Below are 19,293 nucleotides of genomic sequence, written 5' to 3'. Positions count from 1 at the left end.
TGTCCCCCTTGGTACATTGATCCTGTAGACTCCCAGCCGAACGGATCAAAGAAGAGAAAGTGATCGAGTACTCCATGGTTCAAAATGTATATTCTTTATTGACTAAATCTACAAAGATACAAACACGGTTCCCACAGCAAACTTATCGGGTGATATCTTTGCTGTGGGAACCGCGTTTGTATTTTTGTGCATTTTCGCAATAAAGGATATTGCATTTTAAACCACGGAGTGCTGGATCAGCTTCTTTTTCCTACACCATATTACCCAACACTTCAGCCTGTGCTTATGCTTCGTAGGGTCATAGTTGACTAAAATAATTGAACCTCTACACACTTATTCATTGCAAACTATTACATATGAGTAAATTGGTGGCCATTCCGTGGTTAAAGACGTGCGGTTTTGGTGCTAACGGTGTATTCACAGAAGCCGACTCACAGTATTGATGATATATCTGCCTATGTATGTCCGTCATTACCTATGTATGAAATATGTGTCAATTACAGCCCTCTACCTCTCTTTCTTTAGATATAGTACTCCAGCCAGTTTCTATACCCCCGTGGCATATAACACGCCGGAGCTACGTCGCGCACATTCTGTGACTCCTCCACCGAGTCCAGACATTTTACGACTGGATGATTTAACCTGGCCCCTAAACAGGGCACTAGAAGCAGCCAAAGATCTTAAAAGCACCAGCAGGCGGATGTGCCGATCCCTTACTATGGATCTCAGCGTACAACGTGACATTCGGGGATCCTGTCTTTTCTAGACTGGAGAAATCGTGAAACCATTTTCTAGTGCCTGGAATGGAAGTTAAATCTGTGAATCCGCTTTATGGTTAAGATTAAGCTTCTTCTTTTTTTTAACTTAATAACGTATGTCATTGAAAGTGTCCATAGATTAAGATTAAAATGCAGGTTGCTCCTCACATAAACATATATTCCCTCCTAAATTGGACCCCTAAGGCCACATGCACACGACGCGTATCATGTGCAGATTTTCCTATGGCAAATCCACAGCGTAATAGAGTACCAGCAAAGTAAATCAGACATCAAGTAATCTCATCTACACGTTGCAGTATTGTTTCGCACCTAAGTTGACCGTACCTCAAAACACATACAAAAAACCCTTACTATTATGTGTGTATTTTATCCTGCGGAATTACCTGTGTTTACCTGCGGTTTTGATGTGGATTTTCCGCATCAAACTACGCAACGTGTGCATGTAGCTTAAAGATGCCCATACACATAAAATAATCTCCCCTGACCTCCCTATAAACATTCACTCTCCGCTCAGCCAAGAGATGGAGACATGGCCGATGCTCGTATCCCCCGACATCTGCGGTCAAGGAATAGTCTGGAGTATCCATATATATTAGATTGTTGGTAAAATCGTCAAAATTGATGTGATCCGCCAATATGGGAATAGGCAGCTTTAGCTGTTGGTTGGGGGAAGACATCAAGAGACTCCGAGCCCTGCAGTAGGGCGGAGGGGACACCACTGTCTACAGCTCAAAAAGATTCCAATGTATTCTGGCATCTAACCACATGTTAGATTGATTGTTTAATTCCTATTGAATGTTACATACTGACTGCATTCCAGTCCAAAGAGATAAATCTGCTTCATATACATCAACATATGGGGTATGAGATAAAGGACAAAATAGGGCGGTTATAAGGGTCTATTCATTAATGGTCGCTGAATTCTCCAGGTAAACTGCAGTTTTACCTGCAACACCGAGCGGCCATTAACGAGCAATTTGGCAACCGTGCCAAAAAGCATCGCGGCACAGTTATTGGCCCCTTGCGACAGGGTCAGTGCCGTTTCGTGGGGCCTTATCTTTAAGCATTCCCAAAATGTAACCAATTTAGTTTATCTCAAACTCTGAACTGAACGTCATTTCATTTTCAGATACAAGATTCAGTGCTGATTAATTTTTTATAATATATCTTTATATGGGTTGGAGCTCCGGTTTACTGGTACTGAGCTCTAAAAAGAAGCTGGCCTTGTTGCCCATAGCAACTAATCAGATCTTAGCTTTTATTTCTCAAACTGCTCTGGAAAAATGTTTTTTATTGTAATTGGTTGCTATGGGCAAATAGGCCAGTTTTACTTTAGGCCTATAAAAAAAATTATAAAAATACTGTAGTTTCCTGAGTTTTCCTATTCTCTCAAGTTCTTTAATATTCTATTTTGATATTTCTTAGGCCTAGTTCACATCTAGGAGGCTCGGTTAGAGGCCTCTGTCACAGATCCGGCCGAGAATTCAGAAAACAATTGAGCAGCATGCTGTGCTATTGTTTCCGGTAAAACCACGGACACACCAACAGAACATATTAAAGTCAATGCGTTCTGTCGGCCACCGGTGGTGTCCGTGAGGCAACGGAACCGGCGCTTCCATTTTTTTCCTTGTTCTGCTCCTCTGACGAGCAGAACAACGGAATAGCAAACGCTGGTGTGAACATAGCCTTAGTTATATGTGTTCCTGGGAGACCACTGGGTTGTCACCTAAATTTCCGCTGAATGACAAATCTTGACAAAAGAGGTCAACTCATGGACATTACATATAATATATATTTATTTTAATTTTAGGGGTAAATGCTTTTTAAAATATAATTATTGAGTTTTTAGACAGGTACTTATTAGGGCTCATTCAGACAAACGTGAATAACATCCGTGTGCTGAGAACGGAAATCACGCGCAGCACACAGACCCATTTATTTCAATGGGACCATTCACACATGCATGAGTTTTCACGCAGCGGGAGTCCGTTACGTGAAACTCACGCATGTCCTATATTGGTGCGTTTTCACGCACCTACACGCCCATTGAAGTCAATCGGTGCGTGATTTGCGCATCAATTCAATTGAAAATAATAAATAAATAAAAAAGAGGTGCTTTGCGAGTGCGTGAATAACGCATGCCACTCGCAACGTACACTGATGCATAATGCAACACACGGACCAGATTCACACACGTTTTTCACACGCGTGAATCTGATACGCTCGTGTGAATGTAGCCTAAGGCTAGATTCACACGAACATGACAGATTTCCGCGCGTAAAAAATGGACTCTCACTGCGTGAACAGCCCCATTGAAATCAATGGGTCCGTGTGCTGTGATTGATTTCCACGCACAGCACACAGACGAGTTTTATGCTCGTCTGAATAAGGCCTTAGGGTGTATTAGAATGCGTTTTTACAGTGATTTGCCTCATCTTTGCAGTTAGCAAGGAAACTGCACCAAATCAAGGTAAAAACGCATACAGTTTTGCAAAGCGGTTTCTGGAAGCACAGCAAAAAATCGTCGCAAAACCGCACCTTCTCAATACACCCCAAATATTAAATTAAGTAATCCGGTTCTTATTGGGAAGCAAAGAGCTATTTGCACATGGAGGGCCAAGATTTTGGCAACTTTTAGGAACAAACGATTTTAGTATTGACGGTTGTCTCCTTACTACCCATAAAAAAGATTACATTGGAAGGTTAGAGACAATTATTTTAGCACTATATGCTATTCTTCTTTTTTAAGATTTCCTTACCTTGTATTATTGTGGAAATGTCAGTAGGCCCCTTGCTACAGTTGATTGACTTTGCGTGCAGGTCATTATTCTTGGTTTACTAAGAATAATTACTGCAGCAGACTTTTTTTCATTGCACAGACACACAGAGAAGCAGCTGCCTGGCATTGAGCTCAACTGTAATACAAGCTGAACTCATAGGCTGGGTTCACACGACCTATTTTCAGACGTAAACGCGGCGTATTATGCCTCGTTTTACGTCTGAAAATAGGGCTACAATACGTCGGCAAACATCTGCCCATTCATTTGAATGGGTTTGCCGACTTACTGTGCAGACAACCTGTCATTTACGCGTCGTCGTTTGACAGCTGTCAAACGACGACGCGTAAAAATACAGCCTCGTTAAAACAAGTGCAGGACACTTCTTTCAGACGTAATTTGAGTCGTACTTCATTGAACTCAATGAAGCACAGCTCAAAATTTACGGCTGTCAGACAAGCCTCGCAAAATGCGAGGAGGAGCAATTACGGCTGAAACGAGGCAGCTGTTTTCTCCTGAAAACAGCCTGTCTTTTCAGACGTAAATGCCAGCTATCGTGTGCACATACCCATACCCTGGACAGGACTGATTGAGTACATGTTCAAGAGCCCATTAGGCCAGGATTTTAGTAAATACTTGTATTGCCCATAAAATAACAATTCTGGAGCAATTTTATCTTAGAATCCTGCATTGTGCCATTCCTCTGTTATTCCTCCTGGAAATTTATGAATAAATTGGCAACAAAGAATTGTCGAAAAGCAGATTTCTAAGCAAAGATTCTCCAGTATTGTTATTTTATGGGGAATGCAAACATTAACTAAAACAGACATGTCAGGAGAGCTGCGAGGAAATAAAACTATAGCAGGATACCCACTGACAGGTCCACTATAATAATGTTTTTCATTTATTTACTGGAGTTATTTCCCATATTCCTTATTACTTGGCTTAAGCACTGATTGTGTTTTCTACAAATAACTATGAAGTATTTGTATTTTTGAAATATTTATATTTTTGTATCCAGAATGTTGGTACGAAAATGATAATGTCTATTTATTTGTAGGTAGTAAAGCGTCTGAGAAAGTGCCCTTAATCTGAGGAAGTTATTGGCGTTACATGTAACATTTCTCCATAATAAGCTGTAATAATGTGAGACGCAATATAGAGGTAAACTGAGCCAAATGACCACCATCAAATGATTTGCAACCTAATCCCTTGTTCGTTTGCTGCAGTCCTAATTATTTATCTGTTTAAATCCAGCACAAAATGTTTTGTATATATATTTTTTTTCTGATTTTTTTTGTATTGTTCAATTCGGGTTTGTAAGGGTATGTTCACACGCGGTGATTCGTTGCAGTAATTTCTGTGGCTGATAAATCCATTTTATATATCTGAATAGGCTCAGATGATTGAGGCAGTCTGAGAATTTTTTTGCAACAAATCTGCAGCGTGTACCCTAAGGCCATGATCACACACACAGTTGTGCTGCAGTTTTTGTGCAGATTTTGTCTCTGTTTTTGAGCCAAAGATAGTATAGACAAAAGAAAAAAGAAGCATCAGTCTTTTCTTTATACCTTTCCTTCCTTTTAAATCCGCTCATGACTTTGGCTAAAAAAACGGAGCCAAAAACTGCATCAAAACTGTGTGATCCTGGCCTTAGACAGTTTAGACGCCAAGAAAACCACTGTGCTATGTTAATGTTGATTTTTTTCTTTGTGCAAAGCATTTGTACTAATCTATTTTTTCATTAAAATAAATTTTTTCTAAAAAAAAGTCAATGACATTTCTTGTTCTTAACCCCTTCCCCCTGCTTGCATTCTGGGCCCTAATGTCCAAGCCATTTTTTAGATTTTTCCATTGTCACATTCGAAGAGCTGTAACTTTTTTATTTTTGCGTCGGCATAGCTGTATAAGTTCTTGTTTTTTGCGGGACGACTTGCAGTTTTTATTGGTACCATTTGAGAGTAGATGCGACTTTTTGATCACTTTTTATCACATTTTTTTAAAGTCAGGATTAACAGAAAACAGCAATTTTTCCATTGTTTTTTATTTTATTTTTTACGGCGTTCACAGTGCGGGTTAAATAATGTAACAGCTTTATAGTCGGGGTCGTTACGGACGCGGCGATACCAAATATGTGTAACTTTTTTGCTTTATTGTAGTTTTTTTAATAGTAAAGCATTTTGTAAGGGGAAAAAGTGGGTTTTTCATTTTTTTTGTTTCACTTTTTTTTTAAATTAACTTTATTAAACTTTTTTACTAGTCCCACTAGGGGACTTCACTATCCTCCGATCGCTATTATAATACACTGCAATACTTTTGTATTGCAGTGTATTACTGCCTGTCCGTTTAAAACGGACAGGCATCTGCTAGGTCATGCCTGCGGCATGATCTAGCAGGCATTCGCTCCAGGCAGACCTGGGGGTCTTTATTAGACTCCCGGCTGCCATAGAAGACACAGACACTCGGCGATTTTATCGCCGGGTGTCAGTGAGATGAGAGGGAGCTCCCTCCCTCTCTCCAAAACCATTCAGATGCGGTGCTCGCTATTGTGCACCGCATCTGAAGGGTTAAACGGGTGAGATCGATACTAATATCGATCTCACCCGGCAGAGCAGGGACGCCCCCAGCCCTCAGCTGCCTCTGACAGCTGAGAGCAGGGAGATTTCACGGCTCCCTGCTCTGTTTACTTTATTCTACAGCAGCGACGTAGAATAGCGGCGCTCTAGAATAAAGCCCACTAATGACCGCCGTAAAAAGGCGTATCGGCGGTCATTAAGGGGTTAAAGCAGGCTTTCAAGTGTGATCTTGAAAAATATATAAACAGATGTGATCGATAACCGCTCACGCAGGACCCGCTTTCACTGAACCAGTCAGCCCCGCTGACCTGACGGATACAGGTTTCAGTGCACGATACAGCTCCTCTGTATACAAGATACAAAGCAGCTGTTTCTCAAAAAATTCTAATAATTTTTATAAAGTTGCACCAATCACACTGATACACATTTTTATCAAAAAAAAAAGTTTTCAAAGATGTACACAGCCTTTAATCAGTGGGGGCGTCCAAACCCCCGCACCTCAGCCGATCAGGTTATAAATACTGAGGCAGTATACGGAAAAAAATACAGCCGTGTGAAAGTGGCCTAAAAGTGGCCAGACAACCATTCAGGGGCTCATACACACAGACACCCAGATTTCATCTAACTGAAGGAACGTTTATCTGGGGCCCCAGGAGTCAACAAGTGGACCTGGTGTCGGACCTCCCAGACTTTTACGTAATGATCGAGCAGATCCTAAATGGTCAGGAGAAACCACCACACTGGCAGCATAGTTCTGCTTTGTCAGATGGGCTTGTGGTTGGAGTAGAGCTAAGGGGGTGGGCCAAAGTCTTTATTATGGGGTGCGTAGGGAGGTCTCTTGAGACCTCAATACCTATTGTTATTATTGAAGCACGTTTAATTACTCTATTATTTGCATTCATGTATTGATTAATTGATCGCTAGGCAAGTTTCTCTCTATACAAATAAAGCTGTGGCCGACCACCGTTTTACCAACAATGGTTATGTGTCTGCCATTAGATAGAAGTTTGTGACTCCCCTGCAGTCATGCACAGTATGTTTTGATTTGATGGTACACGCTTCTTTATTATTAGGCGCAAGTAATAGAACTATGGATTCTGAGCAGATCTAATTTATTTATAATATTCCATATTGCATGTATCTGATACAAGTATCTGTTCTTCTATACACTGAATATAGTTAGTACACATGTACATACTTGTGTAATTAGCTCCACATACAGTATGCACAGTCCAGTGGTGAATTAGGTTGACCATAGGCCCTGGGCTATTCCCCGAACTTGGGGCACCCTTCTACACTGCCGTCCTGCCACGCTGTGTCTAAAGTCAACACCAGCTTTCTGTGCTAGCGTTGATAAATGGGTGTTCCGATTCCCCTTGTCAAAGGGCTGTGTCACTACTTACTGACAGTCTCCAACCATCACTTACAGTATCACACTGTAGGGATACATCCTCCTGACAAGGGGAATAGTAACAGTCAGTTGTCTATTAGTCCTCGGCTACTCAGAAACTTTTAGCGGAATACAAGGATTTCCTAGAACAGGCATGTCAGGAGAGGTGACAAATACTGTATAAATCCTGTGACTCACAGGTGACGTGTTCTCTGATGGGAGTCATTCTCTACTTTTCTTCTCCATTTGACACAGACCATTATGACGACTTCTCTTGACCACTGCAGAGTTTCCTGACCAGATATATTTTTGCCCCTCGCTTCTGCAGCCATTTCCAGCCCCTGTAGCAACACAAAAATTGAAACACCAAACCCCTAAATTTATCGCAGACCAGACCCCTAAGGCTGCCATCCCAAATGCTCCTTATATTAATCTGCCACTGGCCCTGTCTATTTTCATGGGCTCACTGATGAGGATTTATTTTTCACACCAGTTGGTTGGTTGGTTGAGTAGATTTTTATATGTGGTGTGGAGACTTATTACATGGCTAGAGAAGGCTCGAAATTCTAAGCCCAATATTGATGACTAATGATGATTATTTACTGCTCCAGATCTTCACATTCTGTAAATATTCTGATGGTTATTTCGTAGAACGTGGTTCTCACCCTCCTATATAGATGTTCTATTCCATTTATTCTCTTTGCTTCCTGTGGTATTCCCACTTTAGTTGTCCTTTCGTGTTTGTCCTCACTATCCTTTTTGTCACTTTCTACCTCTTTTCCTCCTCTAGATGTTTCCACAGTTTCCTTGTTGGCTTCTCTTTCTTTAGTTGTTACATTCATCTTATTCTCTATGTCCTTTACGTCTCCTTTGATCTCCATTACTTTTCCTTCAGTTGTTTTATCTATGATTATCGTTTCATCAGGTTTCTTTCTTTCTAATTGGAGAAATTATACACAACAGTATTCAGACATTAAGTGGATTGTCCAGTTTAGAAACCCCATTTTCATATACCCTATTAGAGAATGAGTTCATAGAGGGGGGGGGGGTCCCTGTTCAGGATCCTCATCTCTGGACCAAAGTGGAGAGTGGTTACAAAGATGTCTCTCGCTCTGGAGGACCTGTCCTCTCCTGCATCACATAGTCATCCCATTGATATGAATAGGCTCTATGTAATGCCTACTTTCAACCTGTGGTGGTGCTGCAGGGTAATTGAACAATTGCTGCCATGTTTCCCCACAGAAAACAGCTGATCCTAAGGCCTTATTTACACGAACGTGTTTCACGTCCATGATACGCGAGTGAAAATCACACGCGTCGCACGGACCTATGTAAGGCAATGGGGCCATTCAGACATTCCGTGTTTTTCACGCAGCGTGCGCTGCGTGAAACTCATGACAACCTATACTTGAGCGTTTTTTGCGCATCACGCACCCATTGAAGTCAATGGTTGCGTGAAAATCACGCGCAGCACAAGGACACACTTCTGTGTGCTGTGCGTGATTCGCGCAACAGTAGATCAAGAAATGAAGGGAAAAATAAAACCACCTCCTTCATTTCTTTTTGTAAACCTCAAAACCGCGTGTCATAAGGATGGCATATGCGCAAAAATCACGCAGCCACGCACCAAACACTTATGACACACGGAACTGCAACGCGCAAAAAATGCTGCGTTTTTTTGCGCGCGCAAAGCGCACAGGTTCGTGTGAGTTTCGCCTTACTGGCCCCAATAGGGGGACACTTTGTGATCAGCTTATTGTCAAGGAACCTTCCTAACACGTAAAGGTTTGTCCAAAGCAGAGAATCCCTTTTTAGGCATCCATTTGTACCCTTCTGGATGGCATTTCCTCCTTTTCGTCACCTTTTATGTCTTTGCCTCTTTCAGATGTTTCCCCCATGTTCTCATTAGGCTCCATCTCTCTTCCTTCAGTTGTTACATCCGTCTTATTCTCTATGACATTTATGTTTCCTTTCTTCTCTAATCTTTTCCCTTCAGTTGTTTCATCTATGATTGTCATTTCATCAGGTTTCTTTCTTTCTGCATAGGGAAATTATATACAACAGTATTTAGACATTTAGGTTTCCAGGCTGTTGTGAGGTCTTTAAGGGAATGTGCGCACACTCGAAATGATGCAGCAGAGTTACACCAGTGTGAAAACCGAGGCAAATACAGTTTACATTTATCTTTTTAAATAAAAAGTTATAGGAAAATATCTCTTTGGAAAACCGCATTATTGTCCCGCACCTGTGGTTGCTGTTTTTACATGTTGTTTTAACCCTGCGGTTCTCCCCATGTTAGCAGTGTACAGTTATTACATAGGACTTTTCACCTGACTCATGCACATTCACTTCCTTCAGCTCCTCCTCGGGTTGGCATTTGTTCTTTTTTTTCATTCTTTTGGGAATAAAATACATAATTCCAGTTACATTTGTGTTTTTTCCTAGTTTACCTATGTGGCAGCATATACAATATTCTGTTGTCACTAAGCCAAAGGAATGGGCTGTAACTGAGCCAGCTAGGAGCGGTGTGATCCCTCCTTGACAACAAGAAATTTTACTTGGGGCTACTCTGGGGAGCAGAGTCTAAGGGAACCCCTGGTCTTCACCCTTTAACCCCTATACAGGGTTGTGGATTACAAGGGAACCCAAGGTCGCTACCGGCGGAGTAGTCTCCCTTGGGGACTGCCGACGTAACAGACAAAGAGTAGTCTGTAGAGCTATAAGTCATGGCAGGCTGTGGAGGTTTGTAATGGTATACGTAGTAATAGGTCAGGGCAGACGGCAGAGATTTGTCATAGTACACATCGCTAATGGTCAGGGCAGGCGGCAGGTACGGCTGGTCAAAAACAGGCAAAAGGTTGGTACACATTAATTCAAAAATAAGACTGCAGGGATACACTGGTGTGGCTAATATAGCAGGATCTCAGGAAGAATTAAATTTTAGGAACACAAGGGTCAGCACGCGCTATGACTCATTGGAGAGCGTCGGCAGCTGAAGCCGCTGAATGAGGAGGAAGAGGACAGCAGCCCGGACCTGGTTGCTGGGGACCGGTGAGTATAGAGCGGTGGTGAGACGGGGCCATGACAGCTGTGATATGGTAATAATGATCTACCTCCCGACCTTCTGTCTCTTACCCTTCCTTGTAGAGTGTAAGGTCTTATGGGCAGGGCTCTCTCTCCTGTATCAGTCCCGTTATTCTGTATGTTTGTCGTGTATGTGATCAGATAACTCTTGAATGTTTACCTTCATACCCTATGTATAATTCCCCCTCTACCTTACATGTACATCGCCCTGGAAGTTTATGGCGCTATAGAAATAATAATATTATAATATATAACAGTTTCAACTTGAAGAGAACAGATGTGAGGTTGATCATGGCCCCTTCCCTGTTACTAAAATCATGAAATAGTAATGTGAAGCCCTGACCTGCTCCAATATACATATAGTCCGAGAATTACAACCCAAACATTTCTCAAAGCCTCTTTTATAGGTATTTATTAGAGCAGGTATTGGTTTTGGCCTATTAATGAAGATGACGGCAATGGATTAGATAAAGGCAACAAAATTTTGCTTTTATTTTGTACTCCAATTTCTTACCATGGACAATACCACTGCTTAAAGGGGTATTCTAGTTATAATAAGTTATGAGCTATCCACAGAATAGGAAATAACTGTTAGATCGGTGGAGGTCTGACCACTGGGGTCCTGTGTCTCCTGTTCCCCCATCCACTCCTCCAAGCAAGCAGTCCTGCAAATGGGAGGAAGCATGGAACCGGGAATCCTTGGGGGGTCTAAGTGGTTGTGCCCTCACGGATCTAATAGTTACCACCTATCCAGTGGATACGAGATAAAGGGGTATTCCGGATATAACAAGTTAAGACTAATCTGTTGCCATGGACAATGCCACTGTTCTAAGCAGCAATAAGTTTTATACATGACTCATTGTTTCCATGCAGTCTTCCTAAAATAGCAGTTGTATAAATTTTTATAGATTCTACTCCATAGCAAGAAGACATTTCAATGATGGTTCTTTCTACTTATAATAATGCGATGCTGAGAACAACCACGATCCCGATCCAAATCACCGGACAATGCCCTGTAAACCTATTGTGTGTAGGGGAAAGCATGCATGTAACAAGCTGAACATAATGTCAATGTCACTAAACTGAAATAATAACCTAAAGAAAAATAGGTTCTACAGGACACCAATAATATATATTAAAAAAATTCTAACATTTATTGAGATACAAAAGAATAAAACAGTATATAGATTTTATAATTCAGAGATGATTCCCACAGTGTGATAAGTGAATACAGCGCAGTGACAAGCGTTGGTAAACTATACAATAAATGAACGATGTCCTAGTATATAGCGATATTTTAAGGAGGGGAGATAGGAAAATATAAATGCCATTCTTTCGAATCCCCACAATACATCAGCATGTACATAGAATAAGTATAACAACCAGACTTATTAGAGAATAGCAATATATAAATATAACTGAGCGATGGTACTGCGCTGAAATATGTTACCCATAGAGAGGTGAGGGTATGGAATGGCTGCCTGGCGTCACACCCGACGCGCGTTTCGGCTGAGAGCTGTCGTCTGGGGGTTCCAATTAGCAATAAGTTTTATAGATGACCCATTGTTTCCCTGCAGTCTTGCTAAAATAGCAGTTGTATACATTTGTATAGATTTTGCTCCATAGCAAGAAGACATTTCGATGATGGATATTTCTACATATATTATATATTGTTAAGTGTAAAGAATGTCAGTAACTTACCGATAGTAAACATAAATGCCAATGCCTACGGCAATGTAATACGCCGAAAATGGAAAAGCAAGCAGCGCAGTACAGTAGTCACCTGTTGAAGATATAAATATGATTATAAAAGGCTGACTCAGTTATACATATTAATTCATTTTTAATATTTCATGAAATTATTTTCTCTAAAAAGATTTTGTTTGGTTCCAGTAATTTTTTGACTCCTGGGAGATATCAAGCCACAGAATCATGTGGCCATCATGCCAACCCCAGGATCCTCATGTTGGGAAGGACGAGAGGGATAGGCAGCTGCCTAGGGAACTATTTAAGGTAAAAGGGCGCAATTTCTGTATTTAAAAAAAAAAAACAACTAAACACATTTCTGCATTTACATGTCTTTGTACAGCTAATTCGATGGCTGCGTGGGTGTATGGATATGAGGAACGCTTTCTTTTAATGCATTGGTAAGGGAATTGCACCTATCACACAGTGAGTCTAATGACCATTGTCAGATTGAAGGGAGCAGTATATATGTATTTAATATAGGAGTGGTGAGGCATGGGGCCGGGAGACGAACTGCCCTCAGTTAGCGGACCCTACTACAGATCTACAGTGGAGTAGCCAGCTGGTCCTCCATTGAAAATTGCACATGTGTGGAGAAGGTGGTGCACGGCATTAGGGAGCATGTAAAAAAATAAAACCGCTAGGGATTGGTACAGAAAGCGAGGGGCCCAGAGGGTGGGGGCATTGGACAATTAAACTAATGGTTGAGCAGTCATGCTCAACGTTAGAGATTGAGGGTGGGGGGTGTAGGGCTCATTTTGAAACCCTTTTCTTGGGCACCAAAAGAGCTTGCTTCATGTAGCATAAGAAACAATCGGAATCATGTGTAAGAGAAGTTATTAAGGATGTGTTATTATATACTGTATAAATATAAATCCTATCTGCCCTTCTGAGACATTTGCCCTGATATGGAATAGACTCAAAGTCTTATTCACAAATTGCGCCTAAAAAGTTCTCATCACTATATAAACTCCAAAAGCAGTTCTAATGCGGGCTGGGCACTGTTTGCAACAAAAACATCCCCCCATCATTTACCACAAAGGCAGCTCCATATCATGAACCATACACAAAAGAAAAAGTAGAGCTTATAGCCAAATTACTAAAAATTTAAATATTTTATTGAACACATATAATAAACAATGTATTAAAAACGTACATAAGGACAAGACTCCAGTAAGATAGATGGAGAAAATAATCAAAATTACTGAGTTGTATATATAAATGCTGTGGGCTAAAGTGAGTGATTAAATAGATTTATCTTTAGATCAAGGGTGGGTTCCCTATTCTTAGTCCATGATCCCCATAAACATCTGAATTCCATAGTACAAAGAAAGGGGGGGGGGAGTGTCAGTACATCAATCTATGATAGGTAACCCTAGTCTTACCCATAGCAACAGCAAAAAAGTGACTCAGTACTTGCTCCTCCACATGGACCCCAATGCGCGTTTCGCTTCCGGTGCTTCCTCAGGGAGTATTTGCTCCATCTATCTTACTGGAGTCTTGTCCTTATGTATGTTTTTAATACATTGTTTGTTATATGTGTTCAATAAAATATTAAAATTTTTAGTAATTTGGCTATAAGCTCTGCTTTTTCTCTTGTGTAGGGTCTAAAAAGTTCTCAACTGCTTTTATAAACATGAAATGTTCTATAATTCTATTCCCAAAGGTGAAGAAAAGACGCTCATTCTATTATTCGTATAACACACACAACCTATAATATTTTTACAAACCGTTCATCTTCTCTCTATACACAGAACTGTGACCACCTCTATTGTGATGTCATCATCTTGTGATGTCATCAGGATGGGATGCTTACATTCATGGGTATGAATATATGTATTCATAAGTACAAGTTCTCCTCTGTATTAGCTATAGCCATATATAAAATACTTCAGTACATTTCATTTTTGATGTTTGCTAAGCATGCACATTATCGTTTTCTTATAAAAGAAAATACAAAGAAAGGAAACACAACTGCAGTAGAGATATATACAGTGGATATAAAAAGTCTACACACCCTATGCACACTCTTAAACTAATACTTTGTTGAATTACCCTTTGACTTTATGACAGCATTCAGTCTTTTTGGGTAGAAGTCTATCAGCATGGCACTTTTTGACTTGGCAATTGTTGCCCACTCTTCCTTGCAAAAGTGCTCCAAATCTGTCAGATTGCGAGGGAATCTCCTGTGTACAGCCCTCTTCAGGTCACCCCCACAGATTTTCAATGGGATTCAGGTATGGGCTCTGGCTGGGCCATTCCAAAACATTGATCTTCTTCTGGTAAAGCCATTCTTTTGTTGATTTGGAGGTTCTGCTTTGGGTCGTTGTTGTGCTGAAAGGGGAAATTCCTCTTCATCTTCAGCTTTTTAGTTGAGGCTTGCAGGTTTTGTGCCAATATTGACTGATATTTGGAACTAATCATAAATCCCTCCACCTTGTCTAAAGCCCCAGTTCCAGCTGCAGCAAAAACTGCCCAAAGTATAATGCTGCCCCCACCATGCTGGGTATGGTGTTCTTTTGCTGATGTGCAGTGTCGGCTTTGCGCCAAACATACCTTTTGGAATTATGGCCAAATAGTTCAACCTTGGTCTCATCAGACCATAACACATTTTCCCACATTCTTTTGGCAAACTTGATGTAGGTCTTTTCAAAACATAACCGGGTTGGATGTTTTTCTTTGTTAGAAAAGGCTTCCGTCTTGCCTCCCTACCCCACAGCCCAGACATATGAAGAATAAGGGAGATTGTTGTCAACTTCACTACACAACCAGTACCTACCAGAAAATCCTGCAGCTCCTTTAATGGTGCTGTAGGCCTCTTGGTAGCCTCCCGGATCAATTTTCGTCTTGTCTTTTCATCAAGTTTTGAGGGACGTCCAGTTCTTGGTAATGGCCCAGTTGTGCCAAATGTAATCCACTTCTTGATGACCGTCTTCACTGTGTTCCATGGTACATCTCATTCGTCTCAAACTCGGCCAGGTAAGTGGGCCACGTATAGAAAAAATGGGAAGTTGACGGGCCGCATTACTTTAAAATTTGATACAATACAAAATTATTGTTAATCAATTAGTTATTTGATCTACTATAACACTATATTACTATAATACTAATACTACATTACTATAATTATACCGCTAGGTTTAAAATTTGAGAGAATTCTCCACGTGCTTATTTCAACAATCCAGTTTAAGTTTTGCTAAATGCAGTCGGGTGGCTCAGTTGGCGGCGTTTGGCAGACACACATGTCAAGATTGGGCATCCCCTTTTTAGATAGTGCCACAGTGCCCTCTGTAGATAATGCCACAGTGCTCTCTGTAGATAATGCCACAGTGCCCTCTGTAGATAATGCAACACACCCACTTGTAGATAATGCCACAATGCCCTCCGCAGATGCTGCCACAGTGCCCTCCGCAGATGCTGCCACAGTGCCCTCCTCAGATGCTGCCACAGTGCTCTCCCCCGATGCTGCCACTTTGCCCTCCGCCGATGCTGACACATTGCCCTCTGCAGATGCTGTCACATTGCCCTCTGCAGATGCTGTCACAGTGCCCTCTGCAGATGCTGCCACAGTGCCCTCTGCAGATGCTGCCACACACACCTCAAGTAGATAGCTCTATTGGGGCTCCCTCTAGGTGTGGAATCCCCAGCCAGTGTTGCGGACTGGGAATTCCTCTGCTGTTGGGGCCCCTGACGTCACTGTCCATATACTGTGACATAAGGGGATCCTCCTGGATGGGAATCTGATATCAGGGGCAACCCCAGAGCTGGTGTCCCAGGCAGAGCACAGGTAGGCTCTTCCTGGGACTCCAGCTGTGCTCCAGACATCACTGGGACTCCTGCTCTGGGGAAGCCCCTGACATCACTGTCAATGTATGGACAGCAATGTCAGAGGCTTCCCCAGAGTCCCAGAGCAGAGCCGATACTAGCGCTCTGCACGGGACTCCAGCTCTGGGGAAGCCCCAGACATCGCTGTCAATATGAGGACAGCGATGTCAGGGAATTCCACAGAGTCCCGGAGCAGAGCCTGTACTAGTGCTCTGCACGGGACTCCGGCTCTGGGGAAGCCCCAGACATCGCTGTCCATATGCGGACAGCGATGTCAGGGAATTCCACAGTCTCGGAGCAGAGCCTGTACTAGCGGCTCTGTGTGTCGCGGGCCGCAGATGACTGCCCCAGGGGCCGCATGCACCCGCGGTCTGCGTGCTTTAGACCCCTGGTATATCTAATGCCTTGGAAATTATTTGGTACCCTTCTCTTGACTGATGCCTTTCAACAATAAGATCCCTTTGATGTGTTGTAAGCTCTTTACGGACTATGGCTTTTGCTGCCAAATGTAACAAAGAAAATGTCAGGAAAATCCTAATAGAACAGCTGAACTTTTTTTTATTTGTGATGCTGGTTTGGTGCTGTAGTAGTGCGGACCTATGTAGCTATCTGTCTGTGGTCATGTACCGTCTAGGGGACAATACCTCCACAATATAAAATGTGATAGAGGATTCAACGATTATCCGATTCTTACAGTATAGGTGAGAAAGACATAAACACTGTATGTCTCTTAGTTAAAATCAGATGCACACAGAGGTAAAGTAGAATCTATAGAAATCTGTGGGTGCCGTATTTGGGGTCTTTGTGATATGGATCCCAAATGCTGTTGTGTGCATCAGGCTTAAAGCACAGAACTACAGTCACAGTTGGTCATATAGAACATCACAGTAAGGTTTTTATATTTCTAAATTAGATTTTTTTTTTTTTTATGGGATATAGTTTAGCAAATTGCTGTATTTTACTTAATAGTTCATTGGATTAACCTCTGATGTCCAATCAATAATTCAGGCCCAACTCAGCCCCAACTCTATTGAAAAGTGCAGCCGACTGTCAGGTTTAGGAAAAAGACATTTTTAAATACCCAATTAGGGCATTTTGCGTTGATAGAGGGGGGTCCCTGTATCTGAAAGACCCAGCACGTCCATGCATTACATACACTGAATGGCCACTTTATTAGCTACAACTGACTTTTCATGATTGGTGCTTCACTGTATGGAAATTAGACGTGACCCGGATAAAATCAATTGAGCAAGTTTTCCGTGATTCAGTTTTGGGGTGAATCCACATTAGAATGGGAAAAACTGCCAACCTTCTGGGGTTTTCTCCTGCAACGGTGTCAAGAGTAAACCGAGATTAGTATGATTTAGAAAAAAAATCCAACGAAAGGGGATCAAGAATTGTTCTGACAAACAGGCGCTGCACCGTCAAGCAAATTGCAGCCAAATTTAACTCTACCGCTCCAATTCACATTTATGAATGCAGAACTCGTCGTTCCTTAGCACGGATGGGCTATAACCGCAGACAACAGTTTTGTTTGAGGAAAATAGAAATGCAAGACTCCAGTCGGCAAGTAGTGAAAAAACATCGCTTGGTCAGATGAATCCAGATTTCTGTGGAACCATGCTGATGGGAGGGTCAGAATTTTGCGCAACCAGCATGAATCGATGAACCTTTCCTGTCAGGTGTGAACAGCTCAGGCTGGTGGAGGTGGAGTAATGGTGTGGGGAATTTTTTCTTGGCACATCCTGGGTCCTCTGATACCTATGGATGGACGTTTGAACAGTAGAGCTTATCTAAGCATTGTGGCCGACCAAGTTCATCCCTTCATGGCAGCTGTTTACCCTATGGCAGAAGTACATATTATCGGAAACTGTGAGAAGCTATCCTGTACAAAAGCGCCAATATTCCAGCAGAACAATGTCAAAATCTAGTGGAATCTATGCCATGAAGAATTGCTGCGGTTCTGAAGGCCAAAGGAGGTCCAATACGCTACTAGATGGGGGTCTCTAATAAAGTGGCCATTCAGTATAGATAGCTTACAGATATCAATGGGCAACATTTCATGTAATGCTTTTCTTGTGGTGACCCTACCAACAAACAATAATTATTTTAGAAGAATCTCCTAGAACTTATTTTAAGAAAAAACATGTAGCAGTATCGCATGTAAAACAGGGTCGGACTGCCTAGTGAGGAGCTTTTATTAATTATTTGCAAATGCAGCTGCATACACAAAATGGCTACACAAAGCTCGTATTAACAACTTACTTACCAACAGTCCCGAATCTGCCGGGACTGTCCCAAATTTACAGAGACAGTTCCGGCAAATAACTGTCCCGGGACTTGTCCCGGCAACTGCTACATTCAATTGTATCTGCGTCTTCAGGACACAGACACAATTGAATACTATGGCAGAGCAGGAATCTATCTGCTTCCTGCTCTGCTATTCACTCCTGGAGCACGGGAATCCTCGGCCAAAGCGTTGCCGATGCCCTGGCCGGGAATTCTGCTCATAGATGGAGCCCCTGACTTCACTGTCCATATAAGGGCAGTGACGTCAGGGCAGGGCACCACCTGCAGCGGAATCCCCGGCCAAGGCATTGCCCATATTCTGCCTCGGATTCCGCTCATGGAGCCCCTGACTTCACTGTCCATATAAGGGCAGTGACGTAAGGGCAGGGCACCTTCTGCGGCGGAATCCACCAGAGCATTGCCAATGCTCTGCCTTGGATTCCGCTCATGAAGCCCCTGACTTCACTGTCCATATAAGGGCAGTGATGTCAGCGCAGGGCACCTCCTGCAGCGAAATCCCCGGCCAAAGTATTGCCGATGCTCTGCCTTGGATTCCGCTCACAGAACGAGCCCCTGACTAAACTGTCCATATATGGACAGTGATGTCAGGGGCTTCCCCAGAGAAGGAGTCCAGAGCAGAGATTATACTAGCGATCTGCTCCCAGACTCCTGCTCTGGGGAAGCCCCTGACATAACTGTCCATATATGGACAGTATGTCAGGAGTAGAGCAGGAGTCCCAGGCAGAGTGCTAGAAGTGGATCTGCTCTGGGACTTCCGGCTGGGGAAGCTCCTGACATCACTGTCCATATATGGACAGTGATGTCAG

The 19,293-nt window shown here is 42.3% G+C and overlaps 2 protein-coding genes across 6 annotated transcripts in view; one reads left to right on the top strand and one right to left on the bottom strand.

Moving 5' to 3' along the window:
* The window catches only part of AKNA (AT-hook transcription factor), a 44,677-nt gene extending 39,393 nt beyond the window's left edge, over nucleotides 1–5,284 (top strand). For 2 of the 3 annotated variants that reach the window (XM_075835400.1, XM_075835401.1), the window contains exon 22: nucleotides 526–2,650. In XM_075835400.1, the coding sequence (XP_075691515.1) occupies nucleotides 526–766 (241 nt within the window). In that variant the 3' untranslated portion in view covers nucleotides 767–2,650. Of the gene's footprint in view, nucleotides 1–525; nucleotides 2,651–4,616 lie in introns of those variants that run through there. The other variant, XR_012850311.1, reaches the window with a different exon arrangement.
* A 2,735-nt stretch (nucleotides 5,285–8,019) lies between these two features.
* Nucleotides 8,020–14,143, bottom strand: LOC142658615 (uncharacterized). Of its 3 annotated transcripts, none has more exons than XM_075834196.1 (5): nucleotides 14,083–14,143; nucleotides 12,308–12,389; nucleotides 9,853–9,917; nucleotides 9,384–9,560; nucleotides 8,020–8,459 (listed from the first exon to the last, which is right to left on the bottom strand). In XM_075834196.1, the coding sequence occupies exons 1-5, from the start codon at nucleotides 14,087–14,089 to the stop codon at nucleotides 8,122–8,124; spliced, it is 669 nt and encodes a 222-aa protein (XP_075690311.1). In that variant the 5' UTR covers nucleotides 14,090–14,143; the 3' UTR covers nucleotides 8,020–8,121. The 3 variants fall into 3 exon arrangements, with proteins under 3 accessions (XP_075690311.1, XP_075690312.1, XP_075690313.1); XM_075834197.1 differs by lacking the exon at nucleotides 14,083–14,143 and adding an exon at nucleotides 13,738–14,046; XM_075834198.1 differs by lacking the exons at nucleotides 9,853–9,917; nucleotides 12,308–12,389; nucleotides 14,083–14,143 and adding an exon at nucleotides 9,768–9,844.
* Between the last annotated feature and the right edge of the window lie 5,150 nt (nucleotides 14,144–19,293).

The sequence above is a fragment of the Rhinoderma darwinii genome, chromosome 8, assembly GCF_050947455.1.
Source record: "Rhinoderma darwinii isolate aRhiDar2 chromosome 8, aRhiDar2.hap1, whole genome shotgun sequence".
Lineage (NCBI taxonomy): Eukaryota > Metazoa > Chordata > Amphibia > Anura > Rhinodermatidae > Rhinoderma > Rhinoderma darwinii.
This window is presented reverse-complemented; position numbering and strand designations above follow the sequence as displayed.

What these genes read in the sequence shown, in the direction of transcription:
- LOC142658615 (XM_075834196.1), bottom strand. An exon ending in GGCATTTATGTTTACTATCG is followed by an intron (nt 9,918 to 12,307) that starts GTAAGTTACTGA and finishes TATTCCCAAAAG; the next exon opens with AATGAAAAAAAAGAACAAAT. An exon ending in AGTGAATGTGCATGAGTCAG is followed by an intron (nt 9,561 to 9,852) that starts GTGAAAAGTCCT and finishes TTCCCTATGCAG; the next exon opens with AAAGAAAGAAACCTGATGAA.